Source organism: Haemaphysalis longicornis, unplaced genomic scaffold (assembly GCF_048455015.1).
Source record: "Haemaphysalis longicornis isolate Haplotype H1 unplaced genomic scaffold, Haemaphysalis longicornis Haplotype H1 scaffold_1, whole genome shotgun sequence".
In the NCBI taxonomy this organism is placed as follows: domain Eukaryota; kingdom Metazoa; phylum Arthropoda; class Arachnida; order Ixodida; family Ixodidae; genus Haemaphysalis; species Haemaphysalis longicornis.
The window spans coordinates 106,237,055-106,252,074 of record NW_027526203.1 but is presented as its reverse complement, the minus strand read 5'-3'; the positions used below and the strand labels follow the sequence as shown (position 1 = coordinate 106,252,074).

Below are 15,020 nucleotides of genomic sequence, written 5' to 3'. Positions count from 1 at the left end.
TCTTCCGTCTTTGGTATTTTCGTGTAGGGTGCACCCTATTTCGCCACATTTATGTAAAAAAAAAGCACTGAGAGCGTGAGTATACGAGACGATTGCGAGCCGCAGATTGAGGCCATGTGTTGGCGGATGTTGTGGTTATACATAGTGTGCGGCAGTGCGCTCAACACCCCGAGTCCCACCTTCTTGGTCGTGCGAATGAAGGCCGACTAGCCGGCGTCTGCCACCAATCGTAGTGGTCCGCTGGGAGCTTCTTTTGCCCTCTACGCCTTTCCAAAAGTAGCCCTTGTCGAGACGCATTCCAGAGACCCCCGGTCCGAAGGTTAGCGATTTCCACTCTGTCGCCACCAGTGCAGCGTGTGTCGTTCGCGCTCGCTGTAAGCTCTGTGGCCGTTGTGCTCAGTCGTGTGCAGGCAGCCCTCTCTCTCCTCTCCTCGTAAGCCCTCCTTTATTTCGTCTCCTCAGTGTTCCTCCTATCCGTGCCGATGTGCCTCTCGAATAGAGTGGGTATGTTTGTTCGACTTTGCCCAGCTTCGTTTGCATGTCTGCCACGGCGCCGTGCATCTCTCTCTGTTGCCTACGGTGAAGGTGTCGGCTGATGTACGGCCTGGAAAACTTCGTTGGCCGTCGAACACTTTACTCGCACCTATTTTCTTTTTTGTGGGCGTGTGCTCGTTAGGATTCTTTATAGCCGAGAACGATATCGCGATTACCAAAAGCAGCGCTAGTCGGGCATGATTTGTAATTTTATTCCCCATTCAGAACACTTGAGCCTGTGTTGAAACGCTACTTTCGGTTTCTTGGGCGTTCATTGGGGTACCACATTCTCGACTCTTTTCTTGCCTTCTGGCTCTCGGAATAGGTTTATTTCAACAAGACGATTTCCTAAAACAAGCAGAAAAGCTATGCGTAATCGAGCGCCTATTCGATGACTGAATTCCGACCTGTAGCGAACATATCCACACATTCAAAAACAGCACTGGACGCAGGGATAAGAGCAGGCGCTGTGTTGTTACCTCTTTTTTCGCCCACGTTAAGGGTTGCTTTTACCTTGCCATGATGAACACCTAATTACCTTTAAGGGCAACAAACTACGTATGATGGGAGGTATATTCGTAAAAACGTGACACAACAGAAACGGTGGGGAGCAGCAGCATCGCGGTTCGGCCTGATGTACAGCGCTGACCTTCAATGCAGGCCTTCTTTGGCCTGCATTGCGTCGTGGTTCGCGTGAGGGCACCGGCCAGTTTGCGCCTATAAATGCCAGCGCTCTAGGGACTTGTAGAGTTTGAAAAGTTTGAAACGGCCTTTAGTTTTGTTTTGCACGTGCTGGACGGAGCGCAGTTCACCAAAACGCGCGCTTTTCTCCACTTGAGGATACCAACGGTCCCCTCCCCTAATATGTGGAGGGTGAGGCGCCACTCTCAGGTTCAGCTGACGAGGACGGTAAACGGATTGATTCGTGTCAATAAGCAGGTGTAAGCAGACTGCAGTGAATTTGAAAGAACGAAAGCAGAGGTCTTAGTGCGTGTTTACATAACGAACGACCAACTCGCGGACTCCTTTTGAGTGGTTCGTCCCGTATATCTTGCGTGGGGGTCTTAGGGCAGTCGTTTCTGGGGCGGACCGTCTGGCTGTCGGGGGTGCGTGTTTAGTATCCGGTGCTCTGGGTGTATGCATTCTTGAAGCGCTAATAACGCCAACGTTGTTCAAAAGCCTTGCTCTGTGAGTCGCGCGAGTAGCTGAAGTACTGTACCGCTTTTCAGAGTGACTCGCGGAGCGAAGCCTTGGCTGTTTTTATTCGGCCGTCTTCTCTGGCTTTACCGCTGCGGGGCAGTTCTTCTCCGGGCCTGGGCGGGGAGTGTTGTGCGATTGACTCACCCTGTGCAGTCCTCCCGGGGGGCAGCGTTCTGATGTGCCTCCTCCTCTCTACCGCAGGGCAGCGCCAGTGTCGCGTCGTCGTCGCCTGCCGACCTAACCGCCGGCTATTTGTAAAGACAGAGCGAGGGACACGTTACGCGGGACCCCCCTCTTTCCCCCTTTCCTTTTTTCCCCCGGAAGGGGAAGAGGAGGAAAGGCCGCCACCAAATGCAAATACGGACACCGGTGTGCACGCGTGCGTGTGTTTGTTCTGTGTGCTGGCCGAGCCGTCGTGCTGCCCGCGGCTGGGAAGAAGTCCACGGGGCCGACGGGAGAGAGGCGACGGCACGACGCGACCACCGCCACCGCTGCTGCTGACCCTGCGCGCTGCCTGCCCGTGTTGCTGCTGTTCAGGACTCGCCCCTGGCTCCGCGACACTCGGAGATCCGCTTCTGCGTCTTTCGCGTTCCTCTTCACCGCCATCCAAAAAAGCTACGGACAATGGACCACTCTCGGACGGGAGGCCGTGCGCGAGGCTTGCCACGCCGCTTCGAGGCGCGCGCTCGTGTAGTTGACAAGTGAGGTGTTCTTGCACCGACGGTGGGATCCGCAGCCTGTGAGCGGTTCCTGTCCACCTGCCTGCCTGCCTGCCTGCTCGCCCAAGTTGGCAGGCCTTCCATCCCATTCGGAGCCGGACTTGAAGAAGAAGAAGAAGAAGAAACAGTGTGCTTCTCTCTTTTTTTCTTTTTGGGTTTTTTTTTTCTTTTTTTGGAAAAAAAGCAAGCTGTCCTTGCCGTGTACTTCTTCCCCTGTCGTGTCGGCATTGACGCCTGCGGGATTTAACTGTTCGTCGTAGTGACATCTGAGACCGCTTTGCACCAGCGTCGGTCTGTGGGCCTTAATGTTAACCGTTGGCATCGCTGCTGGCGCCGAACTCGGGACCTCGTGACGCCGCGGGAAAACCGTTGCTTGTCCGCGACTGGTGTCCTATACTGGGTGCAGCTTTTGCCTGAATAAGGATGCGAGGTTCGCCGCCGCTGCCGGTAAAAGTCTCCTTGGCCGAGCTGTTTTTTGCGCTTCTTCTTCCTGATGGAGCACATTTTCTGCGGACGTGTTTTTATCTGGGCAGCCTCTCTATAGTGTACACATTAAGGTAATCTTTCAGCCTCGCCCGCACCAATTTGCGCTTACCCGCCGCGGTGGCTCAGTGGCTAAGGCGTTGTGCTGCTGAGCACGAGGTCGCGGGTTCGATTCCCGGCCGCGGCGGCCGCTTTTCTGATGGAGGCGAAAAGAAAAAAAAAAACGCCCATGTGTACGAGGTTTCGGCCCACGTTAAAGATCCCCATGAGGTCAAAATTAATCCGGAGCCCTCCACTACGGCGCGCCTCATCGCCTGCGTTTCGTCGGCGCGTTAAACCCCACAATCAATCAATCAACCAATTTGCGCTTCCCAGGTGGCTGAATACGAGTCTTAGCAGTAAGGCGAGCTTGCTGTCGGTGGACTTTACTCCGCTGTTAAAATGATCTTCTGCGTCCACTTTGCTTGTCCGCCCGTGACCCCGTCAGTTGCGGGACGTCACTTGTACGTACGCCTAATGAGGTCACGTGGCAGTGTCGCGCGCCGAACGAGAAAGAACAAACCAGCCCGTCAGTGTCAGCCCGCGGCGAGCCCGACTCCCACAGCCGCGAAAGTTGCAGCCCAGTCTAGGACAGCCTACGTGGCGGACGCGCACACGGGGCTCAAAAACCGACTGACGCACGCGTTTTCTGTTCTCCCCGCCCTCCCCAGTTGTTTTGCGCGTGGGAACGAATGTGCGGCTGCTGCGAAGCCCGTCACCACATCTTCCGAAGCCTGTCCGATGTGTAAGGTACGAACGGTCGCTCCTCTGTCCATCTGTGCAAACCACCCCCTTCACACGCCGGCAATGTTCGCCTGCCGCCGGCTTGTTGGTGCTTGCCGGGCTCATACTGTCGTTGTCAAAATGTGCGCGAGTACTTGCTGTTGGCGTGAGGATTTGTGCGGTGTTCCCCCTCCCCCCCCCCCTTTTTTTTTTTTCTTCTTTCCAATGCTGCAACTTTTCAGGCCTAAATGGAACGGGTGCACGGTCATCGTTCTCCGCACTGTAGTGCAACATGCCTTCTGTTTGGCGACACGCTTCCGTGCTGTGCACGGGCGTCGTCTCGCATCAGGCCAAGCTGGGTACTGTTCGCAGATCGTACCTGCGCAGCGTAACAGCCGTTTTCACAAAACGAAACTATGTGCAGTGGACTGGAAATAGCGGTTCCCTGTATCCCGCATCGGCCATTTTGTTAGTTGGCCTTACATTGCAAACCATAGTCAGCTGCGCCCCACGAGTGAAACTATATGCAAGATCAGAAGCCAGCCTTTTCCAGATTAGGCCTGATGGGTGTGAAATAGCGTACTTTTTTTTTTTTTTCGTTTTCTTGTGTTTGAATTGACCACGCGTGTTAACATGTATTGGTTGCTGCTCGACCGAACAAGAACCGGGTTTTCAAATTTCCAGGTGCGATTTCTGATGGTTCTTTTCTTTTTTTTTTTTTTTTTCTTTGCCACTACCGAGAAGGAGAGTAGGCGCGGTAGTCGCGGGTTCGCTGCAGTGACGTGGCGCGCGGCATGGCGGCCCCCAGGGTGTCGGCCGCCGCTGCCTTTGTTAATGTACGCCATTAGCCAGGAGCTTCCCCCGCTTCGGTGTCGGATGACTGAGTTTTTAATATCGCCAACGAGTGGATGGTTTGTTCCTTTCATGAACGAGTGATTAAAGTTGGTATGAAAGCTATTAGCTGTGCGAGAGTCTCTTTGTGAACCGGTGGTGGCTGTCGGTCGTTTCACGGCTGAGCCTCGTTGAAGAGAATGCGAACTGGTGGCCACTCGTTTCGCCTGCTCTCAGGCAGCGCCCACGTACGCCCACAGGGAGGCCAGCGTCTTATTTACCCCAAAAATAGTGAGAGGGAACGGCCGTTGCGTATAAATGTGCCCGTGGGCGCTCAGTGCTCACACGTCGAGGAGCCCGATCTTTCTGTACCCGCTTCCGAAAGTAGCCGTGGTTGGACCTTTCTATGGTGCCACATGTAGGCCTGGTTGATTTTTATTTGGGGTGTAATATACTGGCCATTTGCAAAATTTTATTCTCAAGCGTCGTTCCAGTCAATGTGGTGTGCAAAAAAATCACTGTAAGACGCAGAGTACAAAGTGGCCGGGCGCTCAGTATCGTCGCGCAGCTAATCCAACCATTGCTTTGATGTAAAGACGGGGCGACGCTTTCGCGCCAGAATTATTGTGAATACTTACAGGCGTAGCTGCGTAGAGAGGAAAATCTGGTCTTGGCGCGACTCTAGCAAGGCCTTGGTGGGAAGGGGTAAGAATAAAACGATTTTAATTGTAATGCTCAATAGCAACCGAAATTCCAGCGTCCAAATCAAGGACTAGACATTTACTAGCGCGAACAAAAGTTTGTGTTGAAAAAAGAAAGCTACTGGCCGCCGTTTAGGGAGCAGAACTAGTCCTTACAAACAACCGGACAAAAGATAGTTTTCTCGGCGAACGAATGCGTATGCGGTCGTGGCGTAAGGAGGGAAGCACGAGGACCGCAATAGAAGCGGGAACCACGTGCTAGCAGGAAGGAAAACGTTGCCTCCAAGCGGGCAAACTAAACGAGTGGTCTATGAGGATCAAACCTTTAAGTTGATCATCGAGTTAGCTCTTTCCCCTATTTTCTTCGCTGATATCCAAGGGAACTTTTACTCTGATTTCGGGGCTAGCCTGGTGGTGGCGGGAAATGCGCCTTGCAGGCAAAGGGCGTCGGCGGTTGTGTTCGCTCAAGTTTGTTCTCAACGGTTTTGTTTGCCTAAATTCTAGCCCCAAACGAATGACTCGTCTTGAAAACCCTTATTTTAGTAAGCCAACGCGGTCCTCGTTTCTATTAATCGACCTTGACAGGCGAGCACTACGCAAGGGTAACAAGTGGTGATAGCAGTGGGCGGCTGTAGTTTTGGGAGATTAATTTGAGCGCCAGAGATGGCATGGACTTTTCTTCGGGATCGATGTCCACAGCTTTGACATTCGCACACTGCTTGCCTGAATGTGGCGCTGAAGTTTGGCAACGCGAACGCCGCTTAGCTCCGCTTCGGCCTGCACGGGGAGATAAAAACGGGGAGGCAGCATCAAAACTCTCGTCGCCAGCTCCTCTGCCGGCCCACTGTAGGTGTGCAGAAAACAGCAAGGGGGCGAGCGGGCAGCGTGGGCGCAATTCTAGGGAGGGGGGCCCCGAGCGGCGCTGATTATGATCGGGCTCATTATCTCACTGCGGCGCCTCGGCACGCAACTTTTCTGATTAATTCCGAAGGAGTCTTTTTCCTCGCCCGTTCGGCGCGTGCTCGACCCGCTTACCGGCCACCCTCTCCTCCCCCGTGCGAGTTTCCTCGGGATGGCGGGAAGTTTTTCGGGAGGAGTGGGTTAGTAACACGCAGCGACATGGGCGCGTTCTCTGGCGCGCCGAAAGAGCAGCAGCGGGGCGAAGGGTGTCTGAGATGTGCTGCTTGGGCCACGGTTAGGGGACTAGTGCAGCGCTAAGATAGCCGGGGGTGCGTGTCGCCCATTGGGCAAGGTGCTTTCGTCCCCTCCTCGCCTGGCCCAATCAGCGAGCCCGGGCACGCCCACTCCCCCCCCCCCCCCCCCCCCCCTCTCGCGATCTTTGCAGCCGCGGTCGCCGCATCGCTTGCCGGCTGGGCGAGGGGGAGGGAGAGGCGAGCCTGTGCGGCGCATGCGCACTGGGGGACGGCCCGCGAACCCGGGCTGGCCCGAGTCTCGGCCGGGGCTCCGGCTGGTTCGGACGCCGATGGGCCCGCGGCCGCTCTCTGCGTTCGAGCTATTGCTGAAAAGCCCCCGCAGCTATCGGTACGACGCGTCGAGCAGTTTGTCGTTGATTGGCCGCTTTGACACGAAATCAGCAGCGATGTGGGCGAAGCAGCCGTTTCTGAGGGGTAAGCAGCACCGTTGCTAGGTGGGCTGTCTGATGCCTTCTACGTTAGAGGAAATAAAGTGCAGGTGGTTTGCGCTCCGGGCATGGTCAGATTCAAGGAGGTCGTACACGCAGAAAGTGGGCCTAGCACATACGTCTGCTATCTGCCACTCGTTCGAGGTCATCCTTTGGGCCGGTGTAGCGTCGTCGTCGATCGGAGGCTGCGCAGGGACCCACCGATGCGTGGATAGCCCCCGGTCGGGGGGAATGCTCGTAGGGCCGTGATCCACACTCGAGAGCAGCAGCAGCCAGCCATTGGCAGTGAAATTCCTGGGCTTCGTTTTGCGGCGCTTTTCTCGGAGGTGCACTGACGCCCGACAATAAGAGTGCCGCCGATGATGAGCGCACTTTTCTTTTTCCCCTTCTTTACTCTCGGCGGGATTAGTTCGATTGGGCGCGTACGTGGCCGCAGGCACATTGCTGCCATCGATTCCGGGGTGTAGCTCACGCAGTGGAAAAGTTCGGCGCTGTCGATAGCGGTGGCAAGTGCAAAAGAATTTCGCCCTGTCATATTGCCCTCACGTCCCCGCGCGGCCTAATTTGATTTGCCTTCCCTCGCTTTTCGTTTTTCATTCTCCTTATTTTTGGCGGTAATTTGAAGCCAGCTCCGCCGTGGGTTTTTCTTTTTTTGTGCGCGTGTCAGCCGCATTTCGGATCGTTGTCTAGAGATCTGAATACATACGGGAGAGCCTCGGATGACTGCAAATAACAGGACTGAGCCTTCATGCTCAATCTGCTCCTGTCCTCTTGGTTTGCTTTTTCCTCACAGCATGGTTAAAATCAACAAACGCGTCGTCAATTTGACTATAGTTCGTACGGGCTGAAATCGCGTCATTTAGACCCCTGTCAAACTTTACGAGAAGACCAGTTACGAACATTATACTTTGAACCCTTTCGCTGGCTCCTCTTATAACTTAATCTTTGGAAAGCGAGGCTGCGGGAAGTGTCTGAGCTTATCTATATGCTTTAGCTACTGCTTTGTCTTTAGTCTGCAAAATTTCAGCGCCTTGTTGTTGGTGCTTGGCTTCGCTCGCCGCCGCTCTTGAACCGGGAGCGGTGAGGGGAGAAGCTCGAAAGAACTTGTTCCGCGCTCAAATGTTGAAGTTGAAAAGCTTCGCGCCGCTGCGAAAAAACGCCGTAAACCAGCTGCTCTTTTTTTTTTTTTTTTTTTTGCATTTTCGAACTCTGCTTGCTGCACTCCGAGCTCATGCGACGTGCCCGCTTGTGGCTACTGCTTCCGACACGAAAAGGAAACTAAGGAAAACGAAAACTTGGTCGCAGCTGCTGTTCCCTCCTGAAGGTGAAAAAGCGGGAGGTGTTTTGGCGCGTGCTTTCCCTCTGCTATTTGGGGATGCTGGCCACCCGTGGTGCGGGGCTGTTTCTGTCGATGTGAGGAGGAGGGGTCCCAGCAGTGACCCGTTCCGCTCACTTGACCGACATCGTTCTCCAGTAAGCGCGCTGTTCGAAGCTTTCTATCGAATAGGAGGCAATGCCGCGGGTTTTTCGTATTCCTTCTGGCAGGTTATGCAGAGTTTGCTTGGTTTCGGAGGTGCTGGCTTCCTTGGGAAATGTGTGTATCGTCGTGGGTGCGCCATCATGCCGCTCTGGCTTAGCTCGATTGCAGAACACATTTCCGGCCTGGTTCCGTGAAACACCGCCTCGCGAAAATTTCCGTGCAGGCCCTTTCCACGCGTCGAAAGCTTTGCTCGGCCCTGACGCCGTTTCGCAGTAAAAAAACCGCAGTAAAAAAAAAACCCATGTCAGCGTCTGACGCCCGCACTCCAGCCCTCTCGCAAATCTGGCCTGATTAGTCCGTGGTTTTGGGCGTAGAATAGGTGCAGTACAGCTTTGTGCGAGTTTTTCGAATGCTTGACCCCGTCGGCGACAAACCACGTCTAATGATAAGCCGACGTTTATGGCTGCAGTCACTGTGGTAATGTCGGATCGAACGTAAAGTTCATACCTTGTAGAGTCGTTTTTTTCTTCTTCTGGGCATGCTTTAATTTCATATTTTTGTAATTATTCTAGCAATAAAAATTCTAGTGGAGTTCGCCGTTTCACAGTTACGTCGCCAAGTGCTATGCGTCCTTCATAGGCTGTGCTGGAAAATTACAGATGCACAGAAGGTTTTGCACACCTAATGCTTAAAAATTCGCCTTCCATCTTTTCGAGAAAAAAAAGTTAGCTGAAGGTTGGAGAAAGTAGTTCTTCGTGGAATGGGGCCCTAAAACAGCGTCTTTGTACATACCTGCATCATCTCACCTCGGGGGCGGCGGTATTTTTCGAGCTAATTTTCCCAGCTCGGTCTCACAAAGGTTTAGTTCGTTTCAGCGCCACTTCTGACAGTTAATTTTGAGCTGCGCCAGTCGTGAATTGGCACAAGTCGACTTGCCGCTTACTCGCGCACCAACCACGTGAGTAGTGATTGTCGTTTAGTTCAAAAACTAGGGCGCGTTTTTATTGCCCCTCGTGTTGCGCCGCGCCGTCGGGGCTTCGGATGTGAGCGCCTGGCCAGCTGGTGGACGAGCGGGATCGGCAGAAAGCGAAGCTTAATCGCAACCTGGCGGAGTGTTGTTGGCCGGCAAGAATGTGTGGCTTGAAAAAATGTCGCGTTTCTCGCAGTTTAAGCGTCTGCACGCGACACCACTGTAAATACACTCCTCTAAACACAGGGTAGCATGTGCTGGGAAGGCGCGCTGTGATGAAGGCGCTGGTGAGGACTGTGTGTGTGTGTGTGTGCCGTTGGCTTTTGTGGTGCGCGTGAGCCGGAGTTCCGGCCGGCGCTTCGTGTGCGTGCGTGTGTCGCGTTTCCCCCCTCCCCCGGCGTTCCATCTAGGGCTGAAAAAGCAGTCTTCTTTTCTCCCACCTGTTACCTTGTGTGTACAGTGTTCGAGACGTGCCCGCGCTCACGCAACTGGCGTGTAAATACGTACCCCGACGCCGCCTGACGTCCCCGCTGTTTGTTGTGCCGGCTGAGCGTGTGTGCGTGTGCGTGTGATGTGGAGCGAGCTTTCGGCGCAAGTGTTGCGCGCGGGGCTGCATTTTTTTACACCTATTTTCGCCTGATGCGTAGTGTGTTTCCTCCCGACGAAAGAGGCAGCAATATATGTAAGCGACAGGCGTGGCTCTCGCCGTTCTCGCGGAAGGCGGCCGGTTATGTATAGCAGCGGCTCTTCTGTTTTCCCCTCTTTCTGGCGAAGTGTACGAGCAGCTTTTACGGGAGGTTGCTGTGACGAGAGCGTCGGAGTGCGCGTCTAGTTCTGTTCGAGGGACCCTGCTCCCGTTGTGTAGCCTGGGGCGGCGAACGGCGCGGGCTGCGCAGCTTCCCCACCAACGGCCACCCGCTTCGGCAGTAGTGCCGCGTGGGACGCGCGAGCAGGCACCGTCCCCACAGCCGCTCTGCCCGCCGAGGAAGCTTTCGACGCCTGCGCCGTTCGCCGAGTCGCAGCGGAGTGTGTGTAATAGTGCGCGGGTCTCATTGTGCGTTTTTATCTGCCCCATCACTTTCCTCCTCCTCCTCCTCCTCCTCTGGTTGACCCGGCCCGATTTACAGAAACAAATATCGCTTGTGTATATATGTGGACGATGATTGCGTTACTGGGATTCGAAGATGAATAAAAGGTTTCAAGTGAAGTTCGACCATGTGCTCATCTGTGCCTCGCGGGACCTCTTCGCGGTGAGCCTCGCCTGCGCTGCCCTCCACTCACGCGCGCAAGGTCGTTCCACTGAGGTCGTGCTGCAAGTTTGGCCGTTATTCAGGTACAGTATCGATTGCCCCTTTCAGCGGATCCGGAGCTTGGATTCAAAATACGAGTCTCGCTGTGCCACCGCTGTTTACGCTGGATGACTTCGCTGGCAAGACACTAGCAGGCTGCGCAGCGTATAGATGACCACGTTGGTAGTGTTCGATGCGGCGGCGTCTTTCTTGCCGCCTATTTCACAAACAGCTCGTGAAATGAGCGGTAGTCACATTGTGCGCCTAGCAGACGTGTGTGCGGAAGAAGCTTACTGTCGTTAATACCAAATTTCTCGCTCCAGAGATTCACGCATAAAATTCACGCAAAATTCACGCATAAAATGGGTGGAAAGATTTTTTTTCTTCGAATTTTACATGATTATATACAGGTCCGGAATAACACAGGACCGGGGTAATATATTCTTACTTAAATTTAAATGTCCGGGATAGCACAGGATGGGGATAATTGGAGATCTATGGGAGAGGCCTTTGCCCTGCAATGAGCGTAGATAGGCTGCTGCTGATGATGATGACTTAAATGTCGTTGGCGCTAACCTCGGTAAAACAAGCATTGAGTTACAAGAATTTTGAAGCGTTTCTGAGGTTTTGTACACATCCCAGGTGACTTTTCTGTGGCTAGCACATTGGAGCAAAAGCAAACTACGCCAAATCGCTGGGGATTTACTTTGCGCACGTCAAGCGTTTCTGCTTTGTAGCACCTCACTTAAAGGGGTCGTGAGGAGATTTTCCAAAAAATTGTGTTGTGTGTGTGTGGAACCGTGGAACCGTGATAAACAAACAATGCACACCCGTTTCGTTACCCAATATCGGCAAATAGGAAAACAAATGCAGTTTCGGTTTCACCGAGGCTTTCCTCCTCAACTCGTGAACATAGGCGTGCGCACAGGGGGGGCAGGGGGGGCGGCCGCCCCCCCTAATCATCTGAAGGGGGGCGCCAAATTGGCCCATATTTTGCCAATGTAACACATTAAAGTAAAAATTTCTGCTCAGAAATATTTTGTATGTGTTGCAATTCCATCGCATTGAAATAAAAATTTGATAACCATCCCTCTTTGCACTGCGTTCGGACCGCTAGCCCTTCAGTGGGAAGAAGTCGGGAGTTGCTGGAAAGCGAAGGGGGGGGGGGGGGGGGGGGCAGCGGTAAGACTTTGCCCCCCCTAATCGAGAACTCTGCGCACGCCTATGCTCGTGAAGTGACGTTTCAGTAAGTCATTAAGCAGCCAATCATAGTTCTCCCTCGTCTGCACAATATGTCGGCATAGGGCGGGCTCGCGAAGGGTCAGGTAAAGCAACAACACCGGCGCCATAATGAAACTCGCCCTGCAACTGAGCGGGGAGATGTCTGATCTCTGATGCGACTGATCAACATGGTCGAACTTTCAGTCAACAACGCGGGCGAGTGGCGCAGGCAGAAGTAACCACGTTTTAACTAAACTGCATTCGTAAACTGTTTACTCTGTTTCGCACGAGTCTAAACTGTCGTTTTGCTAGCCTGATATTCTTGCACAAGTCTGCCGACATCTGTCTCACGTAGCCCGTATACGTGAGATGCGCGAACGTGAAACGTCTGACCTGACGAGATAAATGACCGAACGCTTAAAGTGAGAATTTATTACATAAACACGTTTATCGAAGGAACTTCGAGTAGTCAGAACTTAAAACCCATCCATTATTCACTCATCAAGCGCAAAAATAACTAGCGAGAAGCAGCGATACAGCGCCGAGTCCCAACATCACGCAGTTCGACGATTGCTTTCCTGTTTCCTGCAATAAACAATGCTGCTAACGCTGTTTCGTTGATTGCATACACTCCCCTTTGGCTTACTGCAGAAGCGTTCAACAGTAAGTTGGCGGTTAAAGCTCTGGGTTGATTAGAATTTATGAAAACACGACATACTTCTGGGTACAAATGCGAAGAGGCTTTTATACAGCAGTTCTTCATCACCTGCGCTTCTCACGTCGGTAGTGTAGTGGATAAAGTATCCGACTAGGCTGCCCGCAATGTTGGGCTGGCCCGGAGGTCAAGTTCCAATCGCATACGGGGCACTTTTTTTTTTTTTTTTTTGCCTGAGCGCTTCTGTGCTATTTCACACAAAAAAGGTGAGATTCCGAAGAGAATTAGGCGAAAGAACGTGAAATTCAGCGCTACAAACTGTACAAACAGCCAGTAGGTCTGAGTTTTGCTGCAATGGTTGCCAGACAACTGAAGCGGTCACGACACCGCTCACGTGGATAGAAAACTGTTTTTTAGCAACTAATAAAGGATGCATTATTTTAAAATATCGGGTTTGCAGCTTTGCAGAACAATATACACAAAGAACGTTGAACGCGTTGAACTCTCTAATGTACTTGACGTGACGTGACTAGTTGCACTGCCGACCGACGATGCGCGCATGGTCGCTTGCGATGCGCCTCAAAAGGAGAATTTCAAAGGCGCCTCCTAAATTCCAGAAGTAATGAATCATGAAAATATTTGGGATTTATGTTCTCAAAAGGTCGTTCTAGCAGACAAAATTAAGCAAGGACAAATGCATTTTCTCTTCACGATCCCTTTAACTCTTAAACCGTACTTCTGGCTGATTAATGACAGGTCCGTCATTTTATTCAACTGTGATTGCTCCTAAGATTCTGACTAACTGGAAACGCGAGTATGAACGGGCCTTTATGCGCAATCTCCGTCCCACATAAAACAAGCTCTTGCTTGTCGCCTGAGCATACAGTAGATGTTTGACTACGTTACATGTGCTTCCGAGTGTATTTAAACGATATCACTAGGTTTGAAACGTAAGCGCTCGGTATGCAGCTTTGTAATCGTTGCGCCTGGCTGATAAATAATAAATACGATTCGACAACATTTCATGATTTATTCCACCATTACACGGTAGTTGAACATCGTACAAATGATAAGTACAATTTTCTCAATGAAAAGATAGGAGAAGTCGTTCGCCTGTGTCTCGCATTTCGCGTAAGTTAACGTGTCAGCTGGTGCTGTTGCGAGCTTCATCCACGAATCAAAAGGACGACGACCTTCACTAAGTTTTGGTAGTTGTAGTGCTGCCTGATTTTCTCCTAGGGGTTCGGGAAGATCGAAGCTTCTGTGGTTTTCTACAAATGCGGCCACGTTTTGTCGTCTCCTCGTCCGGCGTCTCGGTGGTTACCCTGCGCCGTTTCGCAACCGGCTTCTGCTTACAAAGGTCTGTGGCCTTTCCATTCAATACAACGTACCTTCGGTATGAGGTGCATCGGGTAATCCCTATCCGGCTTGAGCCGCAGTTTATCGCGAGGGATCTCGTTCACAACGCCGTTCACTGTTATCTTGAACGAACGCTCAATGCAGGTATCGTCAGAGTGCTTTTCGCATACTACCGCATTTGGCGTCAGCTTCCTGACCGCTCTCTTGATCCGCTTTTCCCACTCTGACAACCGTGAAGGGTCAGTCGGTGCTTTAAAGAGCGACACATTTTCCCTGTTGCTACGGCACCCGCTAGTGCACAGCGGAACAAAACACGTGCTTTCCTTTCGCGGCTTCTTGACGCTTGCCATAATCTGGAGATGAAGTTGGCACAAGCGGAGTCAATAAAAAGCTGCCCAACGGCACCGCCATAAAAGTAATACACTGTAGGCAGACGAGGACGCGGGTTCGATTCCCGGCCGCGGCGGCCGCTTTTCTGATGGAAGCGAGAAGCAAAAACGCCTGTGTGTATGAGATAAGATCCCCAGGTGGTCAAAATTAAATCCGGAGCCCTCCACTACTGCGCGCCTCATCGCCTGCGTTGCGTCGGCGCGCTAATAAACCCTACAATCAACAAATCAATACTGCAGGAAAAGAAGGCGCCCACACCCAGAACCAAACATCCAGGATATAAAGCACGACCACAATAAATGAGCCAACGCAGCCAGCGAACCAAGCGCACCAACACGGAAAACCGCGGCGGAGCTACAGAGGTGGCACGCTCCGTACAAGCAGCGCCCCCAATCGGCCACCATGGGCATCCATCGCAGACGGCGCCACACCTCCCCGTAGGAGAGAGCGGGCCCTCGGCACACTAGCCAGTATATTCTATAACTGGGGGATACCTTTCTGTGGCAATGAAGACAAAGCTATGGAAAAGGGGGGGGGACTGTTATGTTCGGGCTCCTCATTTAATTAAGGAAAGCCGCCGGTGGCTCATGTTCGGCGTCGCGTACGCTGGTTGCGGCTATTCCGTGTCCCTTTCATGTAGCCGCACGGACGCCAAGTTCGGGGCCGCGGAGAGCGTGTTTTGTGCCCGTCCTATTGTGTGTCAAAAGACGGGGGGCGCTTGGCCTGAGAACCTCTGTCGCGTCGGAGGTGGCTGGGTCATTCGTCATGACGAGCTCACGGCAAG

At 52.8% G+C, this 15,020-nt stretch overlaps 1 protein-coding gene across 7 annotated transcripts in view; it reads left to right on the top strand.

The window, feature by feature from the left end:
* Exd (PBX homeobox extradenticle) overlaps nucleotides 1–15,020 on the top strand; it is a 486,337-nt gene that overhangs the window by 336,021 nt on the left and 135,296 nt on the right. For 2 of the 7 annotated variants that reach the window (XR_013324046.1, XM_077706703.1), the window contains one exon: nucleotides 1,936–10,529. The exons of the other annotated variants lie outside the window; for them this stretch is intronic. Coding sequence is in view for 1 of the 2 variants with exons in the window: in XM_077706703.1 (XP_077562829.1) it covers nucleotides 1,936–1,992 (57 nt within the window). In the remaining variant the exon portion in view is untranslated. Of the gene's footprint in view, nucleotides 1–1,935; nucleotides 10,530–15,020 lie in introns of those variants that run through there. 7 annotated transcript variants of the gene reach the window in all.